The following is a 24,849-nucleotide window of genomic DNA, read 5'->3' as shown; positions in this document are numbered from 1 at the left end:
CAGAAAAGAGTATGGTGGTTATCTGATTAAAGATTGGATATAGCACTGTCACTATGTACATGAATACTACAGCTCGACCAATACTGAATGTTTTAAAGGGTGGATACAGATACCTATATTGGAGACTTTAAAAAATCTGATTACGGTATATCAGCCAATATTCATTTGCTTAACATGAGCACATTTTTGATAAAGGATTCCTTAATTTTGGTTGTTAAAAGAATTGTGACAAAAATATGTACTGAGCGAGACATTTTAAACTTGGAAAATAACCTTGTCACTGCTCTCTGATGGACAAACTATAGTCAGGCTCTAATCAATCACAGAACCCATCGGCTATCATCTGACGACAATTTAGCCTCTGGGGGCAATGGACAATGTTTTGGGGCTTCCTGTGTAGCCAGCGGATATCTGGATAACGGTAATTTAAAATTGTAAGTACTGGTATTGTTTTGTCCTAATTTAAAGCCAATTAAAAAATCGTAATGGTGAATGTGTTGGGTCGTGTTTCTGGCCACCTGATGTATGTCCAGTATTCATTCTGCTACAGTTAGTTTATCAGAGCATTTTCACTGAAAACAGTTAACTGGTGCTGCTGGAAACAAGATGTCTATCAGGTTAATTTCAGGCATGTTTGCTCTAAGTACAAGGCCATCTGCAAGCTTCTTCGAAATGGAGGAAGGGTATTGTGCAGATAGACATTGCTTCAAAATTGTGACTAAAATTTTCTCAGACAATTTTTTGTGTATTTGGTGCAAACAAAGGAGATGGTCATTCATCTTTTTCTATCATGATGACTCACCCTTCATGAATGAACTCCTCCAAAGCAGCGCATTCAGACACCAGCTGAGGACATTGGCACCGCAGAGCCACGTAAGACAGGATGGGCAACAGGTCATCTGCACCACTGTCAGACGGAAGAAGGAAGGAGGCAGTGAGATCAAGTAAAAGAGGAAAACAGATGTAAATAAATAGAGAAGAAGGGAAAAAATAGAGGGTGCCATTTACAGAGTATGATGGCATGTGCTCCCTGGGGGACTCAATGGAAACTAAATCAAATGTAGCTCTTAATGGGATGCGTGTTCAGGGATGGAAATGATTAAGCTTTTTTTTCTCTCCCTGAGTTCTGTTGGGAGGACAAATTGCAGCCTGGGAGATGATAACAGCCTGATAGCATTCTCCCTGTGTGCAGACAGTGACCATTTGTTTATCAGGACTCACACGCAGGGCTAACATTTTGCTTGCTAGTTTGCGTGAGAAGGTAGGTTGCTGGCCCTCGACTGACCCGGCTGCATGCAACTGGATACTCTCCTTCTGCAGGTTCTGGAAGGTGTGGACAGGCTCATGTAACCGCTGAGAGCTGGACCTCACACACACAACCCTGAATTATAATCTTATGAGTTCACTACTGTAAACACACACATCAAACCTCTCACACGAAAACTGGTGTCTCTGCATTCCGAGAATACAAAGCACTCTTCCCACATACATAAATACTGATTTTAGTGAGAAGATTGAGCTCCATTATGGGTTTGCAATGCATTCCAATTTTGTGAAGGATAAAACAAGTTAAAAAAAAAAAAAAACTGCAGAAATGCGCAGAGGGGGGAAAAAATCTTCATCAACAGGATACAGAAGAAACTTGGTGACCAATTTAGCAGCACAATAGAAGACAGAAAAGAAAGGGATCTGGACAAAAGGATACAAGAGAACAAATGAGCTCCCAGTTGGTCAAGGACAAACAACTGACAAAAATGGAAATGCTGTTCAATGAATAAGAGGGCAGGGAGTACAATAAACACAGTTGATTATAAACTAAAGTGTGGGTTGCGACAAAAAAATAAGCAGAAACGAGAGTTAAATATGCAATGTAAATATAAAATACACTCATTCCTGCTGAAATGTGATGAGCTCGTCTGTCAGCAGAACATTGTGATTAGTTATAAATTCACTTCCAAATTCTATCTGAGTCACAGTGACGTGCAGAAAGGCAACCTATGTTTAGATGGACTAAAAAAGCAGTCACATATGGGCCTGTGCTGAGCCGCAATCAGGACAGACAAAATTTGAACACTGGCAGATTGGAGGCAGGAAAGTACACAGACCAAATGTACCCTCTTCAAGGAGGAAGGCTTAGAATTAGGGGTAAAATTTCAAGTTCACTGCTGAATGAAAGTTTAATTGAATTAGAGCTGTCAGTGGCCACTGGCTAGATTATGACATTGTTAAAATAAAATGTTCTGTGATGACCTAGTAGTGCCAGAGTTTGCCTTTGAAAAAAACTGTTGTCCCTTTGAAATGCTGGTTTTGATTCTCTCTTTTTTTTCTGGCCAAGCTGCATTGATTTTCACAAAAGATGCTTACTGATTATATCATGTCAGACATGATTGCGGTCTTAGTCTCTAAAATATAAACAAGAAAAAATAAATAATCGATTCAGATCCTTTTGTGGTTTGGCCATGTTTGACTTCCAGGTAATAAAACAAATTCCACGTTCAGTGTTCATTTCTTGGAACTACATTTTGTAACCAAGTTGTATATTTTAGCGTACTGAGTACAAACAAAAATCCTTCAATGTCACAACTTTTTTGGGTAAAAAGCTTTGAGAAGTGCTGTGCCCGGTCAACTCTTCTACTCCGCCGTCTCTGATCACTTCACATACACTCCAATACAAGGAGACAGATATGGAGCAGGAGACATAGCCTCAGCCATTCTCAAAAAACATTAGTGGAACAGAAGAAAAAAAAAGGGACAAGGACAAGAGTGTACAAAAAAAATACAAGATATCAGTTAACTCTTTGGAGAAGGAACATGATTTTTTGCACATTTTTTCCCCTTGATACTGGGTGTTTGTGGGTTCCAGTACACACTAAACAGAGGATTTTTATGAGCATTAATGATGTGCACGTATAAACGCATAAAAAGCCTTTAAATGTTGGTGACATATCCCATGGGTTTCATGTCAACTGTTTAAAGCCCTATTAAAAAATGTCTAACCTTAACTTAAGACTGGCTCTCCAAACAACCCAGTAAATGCTCCTATTCTAGGATTAAGATCCCCACCCACCATGGAAAAAAATACTGGCTCTTAGTTTGTTTACTAGTGTGTGCGCTAGAAGTCTCAGGCTATGAAAATATTTTTTTATAATATTGTACAATGTTGGGATTTACAATGGTTAAAAGGGGGAGATCAATTAATTACTGATTCTTTGTCAGAATCAAAGATAATCATAAATAACTTTAATGAACATAGACCTTGGGGGCACCACTCTTCTTAAAGAAGATAAATGATATCCAATTAATTGATTGAGTCTCATAAAATACACTAAACTATCAATTTGGATTAATAATTAAGTGAATAACTTTAACCAGAGTTACCACCAATAGCTAGTAAGTTGAAGGATTTGGAGTTCAACATAGAAAAGGTTGGCAAATTACTCACTCTTAAAGAAGCCAGCATAATTACACACAAGCATTTATTTAACAGATAAATAAAGCAAAAACACAATATGAAGACTAACTCTAAATACTACTAGACTACAGAACAAAGGGTGTGTGTGTGTGTGTGTGTGTGTGTGTGTGTGTGTGTGTGTGTGTGTGTGTGCACGCAGGTCGGGGTGCACACCAAAAGGAATGTGTGTGTGTTTCTTTGTTCTGCCTCCGTATGTCTTGCGTGCACGAGCATGAACCCACGTGGTCAGAAACAAAGAATATGTGAAGCGGGAGCTTTAAAGATACTCGCAGCCAGGTGTGGTAGTCTTTAAGGTCTAAACTAAAGGTGTATGTGTATGATCTGTTTAGGATAACGGTGCCAAGTTAAAAAGGAGTTAGTTAGCATGCTCTGTGTTGAGCATAACATAAACTAACATAAACTTAGAGGTGGCGGAGAACTACAGTTACAATAATAACCTCACGTTAATCATGGAGAAGATCACAAAAGTTAGCTAGCAGGCTTTGTGCAATAGCCGTTGCAGAGATCTAACAGGCCTTCGCAGCGCTGCAGTAGATCAGGAGACTGGAGGTGAAGCTAGGTGGAAAGACTTCAGTTGGGTGTCTGCTGGTGAGCATGCCACACTGAGAGGGAGACAGCCACGGCTGTGTGCCATAGTGAAAGATTCCAGTAGAGAGAAAACAAAATCATCGCTGACCTTTTTTTTTATTGACCTGGTGACATCTGGGTCACAGGTCAGACTGGCCAATGCTGCATTCAATGGCTTTCAGGATTGTGGGACAAAAGATAATGCAGTCTCCTTACAAAAGTTCAGTTAACAATCACCCAAATGAATGAATTCATCTGTGGAGTCCCAACACGTGTCACTGCTTTCTCTCTTGGATGTGGTTCAGGGGATAATGTCAAGCCACAATGAGAAGATACACATTAAAAACAGTTTCCACTGCATCATTTTATTTGTCAGTGTTTCAATCAAATTTTGTCAACACAGCAATTTAAATTGATTCCACAGTGCACTGTATGTTCTCCATTATGGGTGATACAACCCACTGAGCCTTTGTCTCTGTGCATCATCATGGATTCCACAAACCTCCGTCTCTTTCCTTCTTTTCCCCAAGCCCCTTGTTGGGCCGTGGGTCTGTTCCAAATCCAGACAGGACGACCCACTTTAAGACATGGCCAGAAAGAGGCGCTCAATAGGGGGTAATAGACTTAGGAGAGCCCCTGCTGTGCCAGGCTTAGCTGAGCACTGATGAGACCTGACAGGGCAGTTACCAAGGCAGAGAGCCCTTAAATGACGTTTGGGTACTTTCACTGGACGTTGGGACAGTCTTTCCCTCCCTAACCTAAGCATGGAGTCAACTTAAAAAGAGCTACTTATTTTGAAATGTAATGAGGTATACTTTGGAGGAATTCAACTACAAGAATAACACAACCCCTAACAGTCCTACACTCATCTGTACAATGTTCTTACCCTTTAATCATCAAACTTTTCAGTGTGTTTTATCAGTTTTAATGTAATGAGGTGTCTTATTTGACTGTTTTGACATTTCCATTTTCGAGTTAAAATCCCTCAGTGCGTGACTTTATATTTTCTGCAGTGATTAACACCAAAACTCCAAAGAGTTGGCACTTGTTGCAGCTGATGATTTACTCACATGGCGGCTGTTTTGGTAGTAGAGTCCACCTCATGAAGACACCTGTAATCCTCAGCGCAGACACAGATCAGCCGTAATGTTCGAACTGTAACAAAACATAGCAACACACACACACACAGAAAGAGCACTGATGGTCTAAAACTAAGCAATGTAGCGAAATGGCGTGCCACAATTAAAACCAACTGCAAAATTAACTGGTCCCAGATGACAGAGGAAACAGACAGCATTGTTAGAGGTAATTTGTCCAATTAAGTATCAAATGTGAAATAGGGTAATGTATTAATGTATTCTTTAAAATATTAGCCTTCTATGACTTATTTATTCACTCATCTACTGTATTATAATTGTTAGTAGCATAAAGGGATATACAATTCAAACCTTGTTATCGAACCCTCTGTTGTAAATGATAAATAAATCTATCTTGTACCTTGTATATATTATCCCCCCTAAAAAGGTAATGCTTAAAATGTATTATTTGGTGCACCTAAATTATGTGCTAGTGCACCTAAATGAATAAGTTTAGCGCACTAGTGCCACCAATGTAAAAAGTTAGTCTGGAGCCCTGAAAGGACTGTCTGTAAATAAATCTCCAGCATAACTTTCCCCAGAGCTGTCAAGCGCACTGCTGCACCGGCTGGGAAGCTATAAATCAAGACATCCGTTATTGTCACCTGTGTCATCAGCTTGCTTCAGAAAACAAGAAATATGGTCTCATATGAGCTAAAAGAACATGCCCATAGCAGTGAGGTCTAGAAGCCAAGTTCTTGTTTTTCTATGTTTTTTTCCCCTGACATTGAAACCTTGTGCTCAGGTAGACAGTTTATTTGCCTCAACCCAGCTGATGGAAACCCACCTAGTTCGCATTCTATTTGTTGCAACATTTCTATTTCTAAAAGGTGATGAGACTGAGTACAGGGCTGTGGTGGGTAACTTTGTCTCATGGTGTGAGCAGAACCATCTGCAGCTCAATGCGACACAGTCTAAGAAGCTGGTTGTAGATCTACGAAGGGCCAAGGCACCAGTGACCCTGTTTTCCATCCAGGGGGTCAGTGTGGACATTGTTGAGGACTACAAATGCCTGGGAGTACACATGGACAATAAACTGGACTGGGCTAAGAACACTCAAGCTCTTTACAGGAAGGGCCAGAGCCACCTCTATTTTCTGAGGAGGCTGAGGTCCTTCAACATCTGCCGGACAATGCTGAGGATGTTTTATGAGTCTGCGGTGACCAGTGCTATCCTGTATGCTGTTGCATGCTGGGGCAGCAGACGCTAACAGACTCAACAAACTGATACGTAAGGCCAGTGACATTGTGGGAGTGGAGCTGGACTCTCTGGTGGTGGTGTCAGAGAGGAGGATGCTGGCCAAACTACATGCCATCTTGGACAGTGTCTCCCACCCACTCCATGATGTGCTGGTCAAACAAAGGAGTACCTTCGGCAGAAGACTCATCCCCCCAAAATGCACCACAGAGCGCCACAGGAAGTCATTACTGCCTGTGGCCATCAAACTCTTTAACTCCTCCCTCTAAGTGTCTGTATGACCCTAGGTCACTAAACTAGACATTGGATCATTAACATCACTGCAATACTTGAATTGTGCAATATTCTCTGTTTAATACTGCTGTGCAATATCCACCATCTCATAATAATCTTAATAAGCTACACTTAATTTGACAGTACATGCACTACTATTTATTACTTATATTATTACATTGAATTATTATACCGTACATACTTATCAACCGGTAATCCACTTTGTACCTTACACATATTTTAATTTTATACTTAAACCCACTTGGTATTTAATTTATCTGACCTGTATTATAGTGTATTATATTTTTTGCTTAGTACTTCTATTCCTGTGTGTACTGACGTGATAGTGAGCAGCTGTAACAAAAGAGTTTCCCCTCGGGGATCAATAAAGTATTTCTGATTCTGATACTCTGCCAGAAAAGGGAAGATTGCCTCATTCAGGTTGAATGAATACTCTCCAAGAGAAGCTATCTGTCCTGAAGTATCCTGAGTCAGCCTTTGTGCGAAGAAAAATAAAAACACAATCTGACTCACCAATACATTCCAACTTCCTCTGTGGACAGCTGTCTGTAATGAGAAGCTTAAGCTCCTGAACAGCAGACTCGTAGGGGAAGGAACCTTGCAATGCACCAGGGTCTTGAGGGAACAGTTTCAAGGGAACACCGACATCTCCAGGTGTAACATCCCAGTACAGCTTCATACTCGTCTCAAAGGCCTGCTCCCTTTCCCTGTGGACCTTTCTGAGAAAAAGAAAAAAAAAACCCACAAGGTTACCAGACAGAAAACCCAGGCAGGGAAAACATTTCAACAATGGATGTTTTTAAGTGAGGCACAGTACCAGGCATTTTGGAGAATTGTATATGCAATGAAGTTGCTGTTACTGACTATTTAATTTGACAAATTTCATGGGTGCAGATGAGTCAAATTGAAATTTTATCACAGGACATTTCATTGGTGGTGCCGGGGTCTAATTTCAAGTGGCTTGGATATTTGTTCCAACATAACAATTAGCTGTAGGTTGACCAACCTACTGGTTGGTCAGGGCCCCAGCACGGTGGAGGATGGAAGTGGGAGATAGTGTGAGCCTCCCATTTGTTAGGTCAGTGGTTCTCAAACTGGGGGATGGAGAGACAGAGGGGCACATATGACCAGGGGGAAAATTGTGGAGGGAAACTAAAGTCGAAGAGCTGACCTTTTTTACAGCAGACATTTGGAGCCAAAATAACTAATTATCATTATTAAGACGGTGTAGTCCCTCATTACTCCAGGAGTGTTCCATCGTAGAAAAGGTTTCTATCCAGTTTCACCTGAAACTAGGCAGGGTAAACACCAGACACTCAGGAAGACTCCTCCCTGAGGGCAAGGCCTAAGCAACACAGAGTAGCTTAATTTTCTGAGTTCTCAGACCATTTCCACAATTGAGAATGACTTCCGGATGGGAGCCAAAACGTCTTGATTCTGAAAACAGTGTCCAGATGACTACGACTGAAACCTTTTCTACGAATTATCATTATTATTAATTAATTAAAAGTTCCGGGTACTTTGGGTGGAAACGCGGCTATTGTTACCGTTTGATAATAATGCAGTGTATGTGTCAGATTTTTTCTGGCTTTCAAATGTGGGTAAGACAGAAAAAAAAAGCTTGGGAACCACTGTGTTAGGTTGTCCCCGAGGCAGGTGAAAAAAGCAGATAACAACGCCTTGTGTCAAGGAGAAGGCATATGCTTGTCTAAGTGAAAAAAACTTTCCACTCAAACCCTCAATAATCTGATCACAATATCTAATTGGAATCAATTCAAGTTGAGGACTGCATGCAGAAAAATGTAACACTGTAAACACACATCGACCCCGCCTTATCAATATTTCTCATGTAACTTTGCGTGGCATAATTTGGATTTCAGATGAGCCATTGTCGACTGTGACAGAACAAACCCACCTAACAAGTCCAATCACTTTTTATTTACTTAAATCACTATTCATGTCTTAACACTCTCTCAAACTAAGAGTTCCTCTTTGAGTGTAGGAAACACAGAAAAAAGCATGACACATTTGCAAATGGTATTGAAATATGTCCCATGATAATGTGAGAAGTAGTACATGGACATTTAGTAGTAGTCAGTAATGGTCATACTATTAACTCTGCAACACAACTGATAATTCTAAAAACTCTATTTGAGTGTAATGAGAATCAAACCAGCAATAGAAGCTGGCAAGAGGCTGACATACCTAGAGTAGCACTGCCACATGCTGGTCATTGAGAGACCTTGACCCACACTGTATTTCTAGAAAACAATTAATGCCAAACCTTAATATTTGCTTTAAATGCAGTATAATAATAAACAATACTAAATGCCTGAACCCTCTGACCTCCTCAAAGTCCACTATGAACATGTTTTTATTGTCAATTTTATATTTATGCGCCTTGACTTGCAGTACTTGCTTTATATTTTGTACTTACTATGTTTATTGTTATGCACCAATATACCAAGGCAAATTCCTTGTACGTGAAAACCTACTTGGCAATAAACCTGATTCTGGAAGAGTCTGTCAGTGGTTAGCTGGAACAAAGTCTGAGAGCAGGGTGTTTGTTTGTTGGTTCTATTTTTTGTTTTGTATTTTGTGATGTAAACTTGGCATACTTGTAAAAGAGGGCTGCTATTTCTAAATGTGTTTTCTGAGTGTAAGTATATACTGTATATACATTGTTTTATAAATATAAAACAAACAACCACTATTCCCAGTTCATTAGGTACACGGCCCTGCAAAAATCCCACCTTCATGAAGGTTATAATGTTTCGTTTTTGTTGAAACTGTTTTAAAGAGGTGTTGATTCAACTTTATGATAGTTTTGGAGGACGTACAGTAGTTTGTGGTGTTGTTAAACTGTGTTGAATTATACAGAGAGATGTTTCTGTTATTTAGCCTACCCTCACTGATATAAATGGACATAACATATTAGGAAACACCTGTCAACACCAGTTTATTGCAGGACCATAGTATTAGACTGGATTAGTTTTAGCTAGGTGTACCTAAGTATATACACTTCAGGCTTTCAAATGTTACTCTCTCTAAATGTTACCTAACTGAATGTTTTTTATTAAATTCAGCAAGAACATTTTTAAAACTGGTTCCTGCTGTGTGGTATTTCTTATTTATCTTGTTGGTCAGAAATATGTTGCAGTCAAAAACTTTGTTGGTAAACAAACATTGAGCTTTTGGCATAACAATTCTCAGCATGTTTAATCAATAATCAACAGCACTTTTGCAGAGCTAAGTAAGTTCATACTCCAATCAAGCTCTTCGTCTAACTGAAGCACTGCATATTTGATTTGCAAATGCAGTAAGAAACATACCATGTTTAAGACAACACATTAAAGTAAGAAGACATGTTTCAGGTCACAAGGATTTAGGCTGCACTACCTGAAAAGAGCCACCAGGGAGCTCCACAGGGGCGTGAAGAAGGCTTCCTCTATGCTGGCGAGGCACAGGTCTTTAGAGCTGGCTGTGTTTAAACACTCAAAGGATAGCAAACACAGTGACAGAAGCTGATCTGAAACATAAAGAAACATGTTAGATTCAATATCCAACAACTTTTACATGTAAAATTCAACCCAACATTTTCAACAGCAAAAGGAAATTGTTGCTGTTGAAAATCCACATGATAAGCAACTTTCTATGCATGCAAACACATCCCATTCTCTATCATAGTGCTCACCAATTGCAATGTGAATGTCTTTGACAATGGCCTTCAGGTGGTCTGTCAATGCTCTCATCTCCAGCTCCTGGATGTTTCCCTCCTCCTGCTCCAGCTGTATCGAGGGATCAACGGTCACTTCGAAATCTGAGCTGGTGTCATCTGTGCTGCCGTAGGGTGGGGCCCAGTCCAACGGGGTCAGGAACTGCTCCAGATCTTCAAACGAGTTCTCCCGATCCACCGTCACCTGTGTGTGAGGCTCCTCCCCTTCCTCATCGTCATAGTTGGTGTGGAGGTCTTGAGAGAGTGAGGGGGAAGAGCCGGTGCTGAAGCTCTGGCCACCAACGCTACTGCCCACAGTCCTGGTTGGCTTCCTCTGGGTCTCTGTATGATCAATAACATTTTGATCATAAACAACATAACAAATAACATAAACAAATGTATTAACGTAGCACCCATTAGAGATAGTGATCAATAGTGATGTACCTATAGCAATGGATGGCTACAGCATGGTAAATGGACTGTACTTATATAGTGCCTTTCTAGTCTTCCGACCACTCAAATCGCTTCACACACTACATATCACATTCACCCAATTCACACACATTCATACTGCTCATCAGTCCAAGAAAACTAACTAATCATTCACACACACTCACACACTTGGGAGCAATTTGGGGTTCAGCGTCTGGCCCAAGGACACTTCAACATGTGGGCTGGAGGAAGCTGGGTTCGAACCACCGTCCGATTGGTGGATGACCCACTCTACCACTAAGCCACAGCCACCCCCACTTTGCCATTACTTGGTGCATTGCAATAGCATTATGAGCATTCTTTTAAGCCATGCTAGCAGCATGGCTCTAGGGATGGCAATGTCGTCGGTTCACCACAGAGTAAAATATCTCAACAACTTTTTGACAGCTTGTCATGACATTTACTATAGATATCAATGGTGCACAGAGAATGACTACCAATGTCTTTGGTGATCCCCTGACTTTTCATCTAGTGCCACCAGCAGGTCAAAGCTTTCACTTTTCTAGTAAAATATCTCAACATCTACTTGATAGATCGGCACAAACTTTTGTACAGACATTCATGGTTTCCCCAACAACTCAAGTCAAATTTATTTATAGAGCACATTTAAGAACAACGATGAAGTGCTTTACATAGCAATTTAAATACAATTAAATAATGAATACAAAAATAAATAGATAAATGGCTGTAACAGATTAAGAAAATTTTATCCTTATATTAATATATGAAGGGGACTCAAATGCAATTCTATAAAGGTGGGTCTTCAGTGGTGATAGATAGTGGCAATAGATTGGGTAAATTGTTCCAAAATCTGGGAGCAGTAATGGAAAAAGATTGAGCACCTATGGATTTTGACTGGAAATGTGGAATGGTGAGGAGTAACTTATCAGAGGATCTAGGGGTCTGGATGTAGAATGTGGACTGAGGAGATCAGAGATGTAGTCTGGTGCCAACCAATGCAGAGCTTTAAAAACAAATAAAATAACCTTAAAATCATTTCAATATTTCATATTTTAGGTAATAAAAGCATGTGGATCTCAAAAAGAAAAAAGGGTTTTATTTTTGCTATTGACCTCATGTGAAAAAAAAAAAAGCTACTGCTAATGAGTTTATTTGAGTAGGCCTGTCACAATAATTACATTATCGACTTATCGTACTATATATATGATATGTAATAATCGTCTGTCATAATATCGACTTATCGTATATGGACAAGACCTTGATAATTTTTGATGACCTCAATATTGCCCATTGTGTTTACGTGTATTGTTGTTTTGTTTTTGTTTTTTACATAAGAATGTCACCAACATTTTAGCCAACACGTTGCCAAAATAAACAGCATGGTTTTCCCTACCATTACTATATTGCCTGTTAAAGAATGAATGACTCTATAGCCTACCCCTGAGCCAAATGTTTGATATTTATTGAAGTGCAATTTTTGTTGAGTCCATTTAATTTATTGTTTTGTTTGATTTTCTTTATGTTTTTTACTTAGGCTATTTTAATATTTTTTTCACATTCCAATTCCAATGTGTGAATATTTTTAAGAATTTTAAGTTAATTAAAAGGGTGTACAGTGGTGTGTGTCAGCTGTGTGTGTGTGTGTGTATGTGTGTATGTGTGTGTGTGTGTGTGTGTGGGCGCACATGCAAGAGCTGAGCCCCGTCCTCGGTCAAACACGCAGAGGAGAGGACAGAGAAGCGAGTGCGACCATAAAATATGGTCTGCGTTTGCATGATTCATGTGGGTCACATTTTCATGTCGGAAAATTCGGAATTCTGTACTAATCCAGAAATATCACATCCCTGATACATAACTGAAAACAAGCTACAAAATGTAATACCTTGGAAAATAAACTTTAATACTTTTTAAGGGCTTTAATTCTAGCTAAACTGATTTATAAGACCCCGCGGACACCCTGTAGAAGGTGGAAATCCTTCTTTAGTAGTTCCGCCTGCCGGAGAGAGATATCATTTGTCCCAACGTGGACAACAACAGAAATGGCATCGCAGTTGTTGGGAGAGAATGACGGAATCCCCTATGATTAAGGTAGAGATGGGAGATGATCCACTGAGTCCCCTTGCACACAGTGGTTGAGGTGATGGCAGAGGGCTTCAGTGGAGAAGAGATGGAGCAACCACCCAGTGTTGTTGTTGAGCCAGGGCTCTCAAGCTCATCTAGAACAATGAACCTGTTGCTCAGCTGTAGGTCTGTTAGGAATAGCAGAGGAGTCTAAGTCTGCAATACGTTTGGCCTGTGCAACAGCGATGTCTGTGCAATTAGTAAGAAATGTTTCAGCTGAGATGACAGCTTGTGCACATCCTCCTTCAGTCGAATAACATCCTTACTTAACTTTTCATACACGAGGCATTTTCCACACATATATCCATTATGTCTTTCATAGATCTGAGTCTCCTCTTCCATTTCACCCACCTTCAGTATTTTGCAACGTAAACACAGATTTATCCATGTTTGTTCAGGGCAGTTATGTTTGGATTGATAGTGAACTGGTTTTAGTAAATAAATCACAATAGTGGATGATGTACAGTATAAATCCTAATTACTTTGACGCACCCAATTTGCATTAAACAGTATTTTTTCTGCTGTCTCAGAAAAGTTCTTTATATTACCAAACTACCCGTTACAAAACAAAAATTGACAGAAGCTGAGAAAATTAACAAGATAAATGTGAACCCATTCTTTTCCTAATCAGCCCGCCCACCTGGCACTGGCCCTACCTGGATGAAGCAGGTTGTGAGTGCTGCGAGAAGGCCTCAGCTGCAGGGCAGGACTCTGGATGAGGCCTTTACTGACGATGGGGTAGAGCCTGTTGTAAACCCGGTACTGGTGTTTCCTTAGCAGCTTCACCACTGGGTGGTCAGACCGGCTGAGGACACAGTGCAAATGTTAGTCGATCCTCATTTGGCCTGAAAATGTTGAATGTCCTGTTACAAATAGGGTGATGACAAATTCCAATCAGATGTATAGTAAGAAACAACAATTAGGCAGTTTAGGGAATATAGTTTGACTTTTTTCATTCATATTTTTGCTTTTGTTTCCATTCATATATAACTGATATAACATATTATAAGTCATAAGAATTTCATTTGTTTGTTTGTTTTTTTTATAACAGTTTCTTAGGACGATTAACCAACTTAGGGCGAGGAGGACCGGAACAAACAACACACAGAGTATAAATACAGAAGTGGACATGTCTACTGGCATCTACAGTATATGGCTTTAGAAAACTTTAACTCTAGGAGGAATCCACACACACACACACACACACTCTCTCTCTCTCTGTCTTTGTTTTATAATTATCTGACTTGAGTGTGTCTAGTAATCTTGAGTCATACTAACTGGAGCCATTTCTAAAGATAATAAAAGGGAAACACAAACACTTCTGAACCGCCGTGTATTGACAGGGCTGATGTAATACAACCAAGCAAGACTGAGTCGACATATAAAAATGCGCTGTTGTGAGGTGGTGTGATGGCATAACAAAAGCTATCATTGAGTTGTTAGTTTCAAAATATAAACACTGCTGAATGTGTTAATATGATGATTGTAAGCATGTGTAGTATTCCTGAGGGATAGTAACATGGGCAGTAACTGGCTGAAATGCAGGTTCAAGCCAGTTGAAGACCAGCTGAAGCCTCAAAACTGGTCCGGGATCAGGGGTTCAGATCAAGTTATCTTGTTATATTACAGATTAGTTTTTGAGCACAAGTTGCAATAGTGACAAAGACATTCTGCACTGTTTGTATGAACTAGGACTTTCAGGGCCAGGGAAATTCTCTCTGATCCACTGTCTCTAAAAACTGGATCGCACACGGACAAAAACACCTGAACCTCCATTTACAAATATATTACATCAGACTGAATTTAAAATGGTCATGTTGCAGTCAGTTACCTGAGCAGGTAGGAGACCAGACCTGACACTAATGTGACATCATCAGGATTCTTCCTCATGTTGGCTTTCCACAGTTTGGGCCAATCCTAAAAAGAGACAAAAAAATGTATAAATGAGTTACTGGCATCCATATCTACAATTTCATATAACAATGTTGATTAGTTGATTCATTTTAATTTCATTGATCAACATAAAATTGATTAATGCAAAATTTGACAATTGTTTCTTCAGTTGTGGTATAAGAACACGATTTATTAGAAACAGCGACACTTAAGCGTGGAGTTGTTTGCTTTTCAGCGTTTCATATAATCATATGTTGAATACTCCGGTTTGCTGGTCAGACCATAAGTGCAACTCTAGGCATCACTTTGAGCTTTGGTAACTTGTAATGGTATCTTTCATTACTTTTGACATATTTATAGCAATTACTCACAAACTTACATGGTCTTGCTCATATTCCAGGACATTAGTATAGAGAATACGCTGCTCTTGCTCCTCTGCAGTCATTGCACCAGATGCTGCAAATCTCCTGTAATGACAAACACACAGAGACAATATTTATGTACATCCATACCTGCAGGCACACAGTACTTGCCAACCTTGGAAGTATCAGCCTTGTGAGTGCATGATTATCAAGAGTCACTGATGCTTTTTTTGTCTTCATTATGGAAGCACAGTAAGGGGCGGCTGTGGTTTAAAGGTAGAGCAGGTCGTCCACTAATTGGAAGATCGGCGGTTCGATTCCCAGCTCCCCCCAGCCTGCATGTCGAAGTGTCCTCGGGCAAGATACTGAACCCTAAATTACTCCCAAAGGTTGTGCCATCAGTGTGTGAGTGTGTGTGTGAATGAGCATTAGTTATTCTTTCTGATGAGCAGTAGGCATCTTGCATGGCAGCCTCTGTTATCAGTGTGTGAATGGGCGAATGTTGACATGTAGTGTAAAGCGCTTTGAGTGGTCGGAAGACTAGAAAGGCGCTATATAAATACAGTCCATTTACCTGAACATTACATGAAACCTGCATCTTTGTGGATTGATTTAGTGATTTTAGTGTAGAAAGCCAATTTATCATCACTACACAGGTTAATTTGATCATTATTTTCTTTACAAATTGGTCTATAGGTTATACAGTATATTGTATGTTTGCAGGACGCAGGCGGGTCTTCCAGCTCCGACGTTACATTTGCGATAACCATAGTGTGACTGACTGGCATACCAATCAGCTTGTTGTGCTAACCTCAGCACATGCTGCTAACTGCGTACGGCTAAAAGTTTACGGGCGGAACTCACACTTGTGAACTTTAGTTCTGCATTAAGTGCATCAATCTACATACTGTGTAATCTGCGTGTGGCTGCGGACCGCGACCCCCGTACTGTGACGGTTCGGAGCGATTACACAAACCATTACAGCCCTAAACAATAACATGATCTTTTAAAGACTGAATATACCGCAACATTTGTAGAATCATAGATGCCAGCTAAGCAAACATCATAGTGTAAATCAAGTCAACCACATGACCAGCTTGAATTGTTGTGGTGGTAGCAATGTAAGTGCTTGTAAGAGGCATGCATGATACTCAAATGCATATTAGTCTATTTTTCAGGTGGTTAAAGAAAGGAGGCAGAAACTAAAAACAGAATGAACCTAATTTAATGTGTTTGTAGAGAACCATTGTGTACCTGTTGGCCTCTTCCTGTAGCCTTAATCTTCTCTCCTCCATCTTCCGCTGGAGCTGATTACAACAAACATTAAGGAAACCTCCAAACATCATAGTCCTCACATCGGTCAGCTATAAGTGACAACTTTTGATGGACATAAAAAAAAAAACAGCAAAAAAGAAGTGCATGACAACGGACAAATTAAAAATATTTTTTGTTTCATATTACATCATACCAACTACATTGAAAAATTTTATATGTGTCTGTATAGAGTTGTGTAATTATTTGTTAACCATACTATTTCAGTGGTAGGGTGTTATATTTGTTATACAACTAGGTTAGTTATTCTTGACCTATCCCACTTTTTAACCATCAATATAACAGATTCAATGGATTGCAGATGAAGAATCTTGCATATTTATTTCTTGCAACAAATAAGAATGTAACTTTGGCAGTGACCAGCAGAAGTGGTACCAAATGAAGAGCCGTTTGGGAGTCGTAAAAGCCGGCTCTCAGAAAGGAACGGAGCCATAAGATCCGGCTCCCTTCAAAGAGCCGTAATTCCCATCTCAGACCTGCTGTTTTCCTGTTGTGCATTCATGATTTAACCAACAGATGTTGCTGTTTTCAACCGAGCCGCCCAACTGTAACTGTAGGTTAAAACGCATCTTAAAAATACATTTTTTTAAAAATTCCTTGATGCTTAGACACTGACGGAAACGCTGATAACCCTACAGTTAAAAAACATTTTCACCTCACATTCTCTTCTCATGGATTGTTTCCAAGCAATGATCGGTATGTCATGGCGAACTGAACATTATAACAAGAACTAAGGCCCTGGTTTTTGCACTTAAATAATACGTCACCTGTCATTTCTACCTTGTTTCATATGAGACTAATGTTTGCCATCTGTCCATTCCTGCACACAGTTAACAAGTGATTTGGAAAGCTGGGAAAATGTTATCAATTAGGCCAAATCAAGTCACATAAGATATGAGAATAAAGTGTCACACACTGCCTTAGTGAAGGACTTTATGATATAAAGTAAAGCTAGCCTTCACCAATCAAGCAACAAAGATGGAGACTTCTACAACACAGTGAAAACAGGACAGGACACGAGCTGACAACAGAAGGATACAGCATCCTGTCTGGCCTTGGCTATGATGAGGTTCTCCATCATCTGCCGCTGGAGAGAGAGCGTCTGCATTGAAAAAGAGGATAGGAAATGACTTACTTATACATGCCTTCATGCAATTACATTAAAGTTGACCAAGGAAAAATACTATGTAAAGTTGTGTTAATATGTCTGTAAAGAAAAATCCAATTCATCTCAGCACAAACATAAGGGTGGAAATTAACTTAGGGCCGATTTCTTAATATTACCAGGGGAAATAAGAAGTCAGGCAGTTACCGCCAACATACTGAGGTAAAAAAATTAAAGTTAAAAACGTGAAGCCACTATGTCATGTCCCATCCCAATTCCCATCATAAAATCTATTAACAGTGTTAGTAAATGAAGCTTTAACTTAAGTCACTGAAAAGGAACCACCACCATGTTACAACCTGCACTGCAACAAGGATAGGGTCAACACAAGGATCAAAAGTCTAAATTATACTATCAACCACTACAACAACAACAACCTCAAGACTGCATTAAATCTATAGTAATATCTGTTAGAGTAGTTTGCATCACCAAAGACGTTTCCAAACTTCCAGACACCATAAAAGTTGGTCAGTGCAACACATTTTTACTGAAGCAACACAATTTATTTCTGCTCACTCCTCGGTGACTGTGGAGCGACTTCGCTGCAGTCTGTAAATGTAATATATGCTTATATGAAAACATGCAATAAATGTTAATGTAACAGCTCGTTACGTTTATGAATCTCATTTGTGTGCGCTCTCTGAACTGACCACTTAAAAAGACAACAGGGTGGATTTTGGGGGGGGACAATCACAAAAGCAATAATTTCAAAGGATGTTTAAACGAGTTCAGCGTGACGTGGTGTTAATTAGCTAGCTGATATGACTTTACCTTTACAAACGACTTTAGTTTTCTCCAGTAAGCGCGAAGCTCCACTTGACGCCGAACCATTTTCCGTATCTGAATGATTAAGTTAGCATGAATTATCTCCAACAGGACACATAATTCATATCGGAATACAATAGGTTACCTTATTAACCCTTGCAATTAAGAATGTCTCACGCATTAAATGTTCGCTATGTCTCTCGCTTACCATATTTTTTTTTTCTGCCTGGAGATAGTTTTCACCAAAGAGATGAAAACGAGGAGTAGAGAAAGTTCTGCTTTTTAGCTGAAGCGTTATCTAGCGTTGAATAACCCGTGCGGTGAAGAGATCTCTGCACAGCGCACTCCCCCTCCACTCAGGTATTCACGCGTCATCCACAACATGCGGCAAGCTAACGTAGAACCCAGACCGGAAGCACCGCAATACATTCAAAATAAAAGCACACACGCTGTCGCTAGACCACTAGTGAAAAAAAAAACAACATGTATTCAATTTCTGTTGAGTGGAGTGCTTCCTAAGGTTGAGAAAAGTTTAACTATTAAGAGGACGGTGTAGTCCCTCATTCATCCAGGAGTGTTCCAAGTCATCTGGACACTGTTTTCAGAATCAAGACGTTTCGGCTCCCATCCGGAAGTCATTCTCAATTGTGAAAATGGTCTGAGAACTCAGAAATTTAAGCTACTCTGTGTTGCTTAGGCCCTGCCCTCAGGGCCTATTAAGAGAGCAATCACTGGTTCACTGCTTTTCTGTAGAACTAACTGATGAAGAAACACACAGCTGAACAAACTAAGTACTTGGAGAGCATTACGTCAATGGAGGAATAAGAAAAAAGTGAGTGAGTTTGGGAGTATGTTGTACCTTGACTTATTTAGCAGCGTTGGAGAGTATCAAGTCTTTTGCAAGTGACATTGGTTGACACTTTCTTTGTGTGACGATTACTTAACTGTACAAAACACAGTCCAACCATGGATGTAGAACCAATTTCAGATTCTAATTTTCCACTGGTAAACTGATTCATTTAAAAGTAGGCCTATTATTAAAACGAGCAATCAGTCCATATCTAGGACTGAGATCCAGAGAGTTCAGACAAATTGATCGATTTAGACACTATATATATTTTTTAATTTATTATTTCAAGGATCTTATTAGGATTTAAGAAGTTACACTGTACTTGCACATTTCAGGTGCTCGGAAATATCCAATACTGTACATGTGTTGACTCACTACAGTCAGAAAATCAGTCAGGTGCTACTTCCTGGTTCAGAGAGCACACCAGCCTTAATGGTGGATGATATGGACTAACACTGTGCAGCCTGCCGTACAAGCACACACTAGCTGTGAACATGCTCACAATGACCATGCTAACACGGCGATGTCGTGTAGGTATAATGTTTACCATGTTCACCATCTTAGCTTAGCATGTTAGCATGGTAACATTTTCTAATTGGCACTAAACACAAATACAGCTAAAGCTGATGGGAAGTTCTTTAGGTATCTGGTCATAAAGTATTGGACAAATAAACATTTTGACCTGATGATGGTGCTAGATAAAAAACTAAAAAACTAATTTGATGCCAATCCATCCCATAGTTGTTGAGGTATTTCACTCATAACCACAAAGGTCAACCTCATGGTCGCACTAAAGGAAAAGTCAGGGGATCACCAAAGTCATTAACTTTCATCCCCCCGACGACCACGAACATCTGTTAAAAATTTCCACGGTAATCAATCAAATAGTTATTGAGATATTTCAGTCCGACCAACCGACAGACCGACATTGCCATCAATAGAGAATACCAACCTTTCCTCTTAAGCAGATGACAAAGTGGTCAATATCAATGATAAGTTCTATGACCCCCATGTTTAAAGTACAAGATCCAGTGTTTCACTTCAACACATGATAAAAGATAACAGGTGAATTGTAAATATAATCATATAACATTCATTTATTTGTAACGTCCTGGGATTTTGTAACATGTCCAGGCTGCTAACAAGAACAAACAGTGGAGTTCAGGCCTGGCTTCCATCATTTACATCACACACTTTAAGTGACATACATACTGTATCAGTGACTGACCTTGTCCACAGACCTTGTTGTGGGCAGTTTCATTATAAAAATAAAATAGTCCCTACATCAAACAGCTCACAACAAATCAATGGATTATCTTGAGTAATCGGGTCATGATTTCTGGAAAGAGACATTGCTGTTGAGTTTTTCAAATGTATTTTTTGGTGCTTTGAGCACCACAAGCCAAGTGCCATTTAGTCCCATTATATTCAAAAAAGGCAGACATCTCTACAGCCGATATCCTCAAAACTCGGCAACTTACACCAAAACAATCTAGATGGATAAATAGCACTACAGGTAAGAGGAGAAATATATATTTTTGATTTTGGGGTGAACTGTCCCTTTAAAATGTAGTCTATGAAGGACGCAGGTCCTAAATCGGGACACAGGATGAACACACATCTAACAGAGGACTTCTAGGTGGAACACTGCCAAGATGGCAGCATAGTGAAAGCTCTCCCAACCGTTCCCGACTAGATAATTTGGACCCCCCCCAAAAAGTGCGAGTTAATTAAACTCAAATTGAAAGGGAGCGGTAATGGATACCAGGCTAAAAAGCGGGAAAAACACACAGCAACCAGAAATACACAACAAAGAAACCAAGTAACTTCAAAGCCACCAGCTAGCAAACATGCAGGCAATGCAAATGCCTCGTGAATAGACCTCCAATTTGGAACTGATTTTTCAGGAGCTGAGGGATTTTCGCCAGGATAATAAAGAGCAGCTTGAGCACATTAAGGAAGAAATTGTGAGAACGAACACCAGACTGGACGAGGCTGACGAGCGAACGGTGAAAGCTGAGGAGAGAATCCAAAACACAGAAGATATCCTAACAGAAATGCTGAAGCTACAAGTCAAACTAGATGCCAAAATAACTGACCAGGAGAGCTGCTCCAGGCATGAGAACATTAGGATACACGGAGTTCCTGGGGGAGCAGAAAAAGAGTCCCCATCCATGATCTGAAAGATCGACAAATCCAATTCCAAACCCTGTATCCAGCACGGCAAAGGTGATGATGAAACCCAAATTTATGAGACAGTGGAGGAGGCAACTCAAGACCTGTCGAGGAGAGAGTTCCCCATGGAGATCATCAAACCCCCAGGGACACTGATGGAACAACTGCGACAGCCCACCTGGGAGAGAAACAACCAGCGAGCTGGGAGACGTGCATCCCGCACTAAAAAGGAGGCGAACTGCAAGCCTTTAGAAGAGCCTCAACACCCACAATTTAAAAGACTGGACATACTTTTTTGCTTGCTTTGATCCTCTCAAGGACACCCCGTTTATTTGTTTCCAAAAATCCGAAGGCTGGGGTGGGTGAGTCCATCGATATAGCTTTTGATCAATAACAGAAATGTTATTAACCTGGTAGATACACTTAGCATGATAATGATAGGAACATGACGGCAAGGGCCCTCTCTGTCTGCAGTGTTGTGCATGAATCCACTAAAAGACCAAACTGCGGTCTTTTAGCACATTTGGCTTCTGTTCCATCAGCTCTTTTTCTGCTAATCTTAGCGGCCTGTCAAAGGAATAAGCAGGCTGCAAGGAATCTTTGGGTAATATTTGATGCTAACCTCTGTTTCGATGATCAAGTCAAAAATATTTTTTCTTCCAGCTAAAGATAATCTCTAAAATGCTGATATTAAGGGGATAGACATGTTATTGGGGGACCAAAAATCGGCTCTATTTGCTGATGACGTATTGATAGACCAGCCTACACAAAAATATGGGACACTCTGAGGTTATAAGCTTAATATACAGAAAACTCAGGTAAACACCCAATAAATTGAAATGGGATGCAGAATTAATCAGGTACCTGGGTATCAGCTTGTCTAAAGATATCTAAAAATGATTTGACCTTAATTGTGGTCCATTGAATGCAAAGATAAAGTCAGACATATTAGGATGGAATGCTGTTCCTTTTTTGAGTTTGAGTTCTAGAGTAGAGTCGATTAAAACGAACGCTGTATCTTTCCAGACTCTTCCAGTGAAGATACCGACCAAACAGTTGATTTCCAGATACTTACGGCAAGGGGAAAAACCCAGGATAATATTGATTTATAATATTGACTACGTAGTAAACAGGTAAATATGCTTACTTGCAGTGTGTGAAATGTGAAAAACCCCATCATTTTTAAAATTAAGTTTTTTCCAGTTCAAAAATTAAGCTTATTCTATACTATTTATCTGTACTGTAATTTGATTAATTTCTATTTATTTAATTTCTATTTATCTACAGTATTTATAGTGTATTTCAATCCATATGCCAAATAAAAAGTCCTTTTTTATCCAAAGTTAAAAAAAAGTTTGTAAACAGTTCTTATATCAGTAAAAAAACTAATACATAAATAAAAAGAGTAATTGTGCTTGCTCTCTCACTTTTAGTAGGAAAATAATTTTCAAAAAGATTCTCACATTTTTAAAATGTTTTAAAATGTTTCATAATATTTCTTATTTTTGAGGTACTTGGACTGAGTGGCTGACATAGGCCTGCTCTGTTTTGGAAGTATTGTGCACGGCACAGGACCTCCACAATGCCATAATATCTGGCACACAGTTTATTTGTGTATTAGTCGAGGAAAGAAATACGAGGAGGTCATGCCTGAAGCAAAACATAAATGATTTTTGTGTACCCCCAAACAAACTGCAACTGCAACGTATTCCTACAAAACAACTTCTCGTGGGGTCTTAAGACTGAAACCTGAGGTTTGTCTCTCCCCCTCTTTCTCTCTCACACACACACACACACACGCACACACTCAGTCACATACCAAAGACGTCTTCTGGTAGGCCTGACCAGGTGTGAGCCTTGCCAGACGAGCTTCATAATTGGCTTTCAACTTCTGGTTCAAACGGGATGCTTCTTCAATCGGTGTCAACTCCCTGCAGCGCGCACACACACACACACACAAAATACAAACAAGCAATATCTTACTTAAGGGGTGTGTCAAAGGCAAATAAAACACTCTCTTTACATCTGTCAGTGTTATGATTTTTAGCAGTTTAGACACTTGCTTTCAGTAAAGACTATTGAATATTTCAAATTAACATGGCTGAAAGCTCATACAAGCACCACCAACATTCATATATGGCGATGACAAGATTCTGCAAGTTAAATCTAATATTTTTGAGTATATTTTTGTCCCTTTACAATTAAGACTCATGGATTCATTGATTGACTGATTCATGGAAACCGTATTGAAGACTCAAACATTTAATTGTATTTCCAACCACAGGTCTAAAATTTAGATAACTGAATTTAAGACATTAAAGAGTGTAAGAATCTCTTTGATGTTTTGACCTGGTTGGCCAGTTCAAAACATTGTGCTCTAAATGGAAACTGGAAATGACTGGTTCTTGGAAATCTGTTATCCCTGTTGTGTTGTACACTCCAGAGGATATCTGTCATTGAATGGAGCAATACTTGCCCTTCTTGATAAAAACTGGCCCTTACTTTTTGCTTGTGTCCTGTGACACCACTGCCTGTAGTCTCTGGAAGATTTCGGGAGGCAGAAAAGGAGAGCGCTCCCCGCCACCATCTGACAACACCCTGCGGTGACCGGTCTTTGTTGGGCTGGTTGCTTTACGCCCTGCGTCAACAGGAGTATCAGATGGAGGGACTGTGACAGCAGAGGTGAAACACAGAGACAAAAAATGGTGATTGGCTTAAGGACAAAATCATGTGGGTATACATTGGCTAGTTTTGATTTGTGACCCCTGGGGCAGGCTCCAAATTAGCAGTGACTGAATGGTATGTTAATAAAAGAGATGCTTCTGATTGGAGGGGACGTATTCACCAGTGTTTGCTGCAATGGCAGCTGGAATGACAGCAGTCTGATGGGGTTCTGATTGGCCAGGTGAACAGTAAGCGGAGACGGAGGCAGAGAGGTCAGGGGGTTCAGCGCTCTTCCCTATAAATGACTTGGCTCTCTCCAGACACTGCTCAGCCAGCCTCAACATCCGCTCCACCTCCACCGCCACCATCTCCCTCTCCTCTGAGGCTGGGACAGAGAGAAAGAGAAGACAGAGAAAGTCATGAGTAGTGATCTTTTAAGAAAAGGCATTCCTGGATGATTAATCTAATGCAGGTCTACTACATAAAGGTCATTACATGGCATTTGAGATCTGATTCAATTTCGTGCTAACAATCAACCACTGTATTCAAGTTGATTAATTCAAGTCTGGTTAGAATGATTAACTACGTCAGCAGGGGGTGCTGCTTGTGTTGTTTGCTTGTCCTCATGAGACAACTCAAGACTGGTCCCACCGACCAATCCTAAAACTAGTGCAGTCTAATACAACAG

At 39.9% G+C, this 24,849-nt stretch overlaps 1 protein-coding gene across 2 annotated transcripts in view; it reads right to left on the bottom strand.

Annotated features, from left to right (window-relative positions):
* Positions 1 to 24,849, bottom strand: part of vps9d1 (VPS9 domain containing 1) — a 34,142-nt gene that overhangs the window by 5,905 nt on the left and 3,388 nt on the right. For both annotated transcript variants that reach the window (XM_044193641.1, XM_044193642.1), the window contains 13 exons: positions 24,343 to 24,546; positions 24,000 to 24,165; positions 23,317 to 23,428; positions 17,582 to 17,644; positions 16,465 to 16,517; positions 15,228 to 15,315; positions 14,787 to 14,872; positions 13,612 to 13,760; positions 10,361 to 10,723; positions 10,066 to 10,195; positions 7,180 to 7,385; positions 5,110 to 5,194; positions 803 to 907 (listed from right to left, as the gene is read on the bottom strand). In XM_044193641.1, coding sequence (XP_044049576.1) covers positions 803 to 907; positions 5,110 to 5,194; positions 7,180 to 7,385; positions 10,066 to 10,195; positions 10,361 to 10,723; positions 13,612 to 13,760; positions 14,787 to 14,872; positions 15,228 to 15,315; positions 16,465 to 16,517; positions 17,582 to 17,644; positions 23,317 to 23,428; positions 24,000 to 24,165; positions 24,343 to 24,546 — 1,810 coding nt within the window. The remainder of the gene's footprint in view (positions 1 to 802; positions 908 to 5,109; positions 5,195 to 7,179; positions 7,386 to 10,065; positions 10,196 to 10,360; positions 10,724 to 13,611; positions 13,761 to 14,786; positions 14,873 to 15,227; positions 15,316 to 16,464; positions 16,518 to 17,581; positions 17,645 to 23,316; positions 23,429 to 23,999; positions 24,166 to 24,342; positions 24,547 to 24,849) is intronic.

This window comes from Siniperca chuatsi, linkage group LG4 (genome assembly GCF_020085105.1).
Source record: "Siniperca chuatsi isolate FFG_IHB_CAS linkage group LG4, ASM2008510v1, whole genome shotgun sequence".
Lineage (NCBI taxonomy): Eukaryota > Metazoa > Chordata > Actinopteri > Centrarchiformes > Sinipercidae > Siniperca > Siniperca chuatsi.
This window is presented reverse-complemented; position numbering and strand designations above follow the sequence as displayed.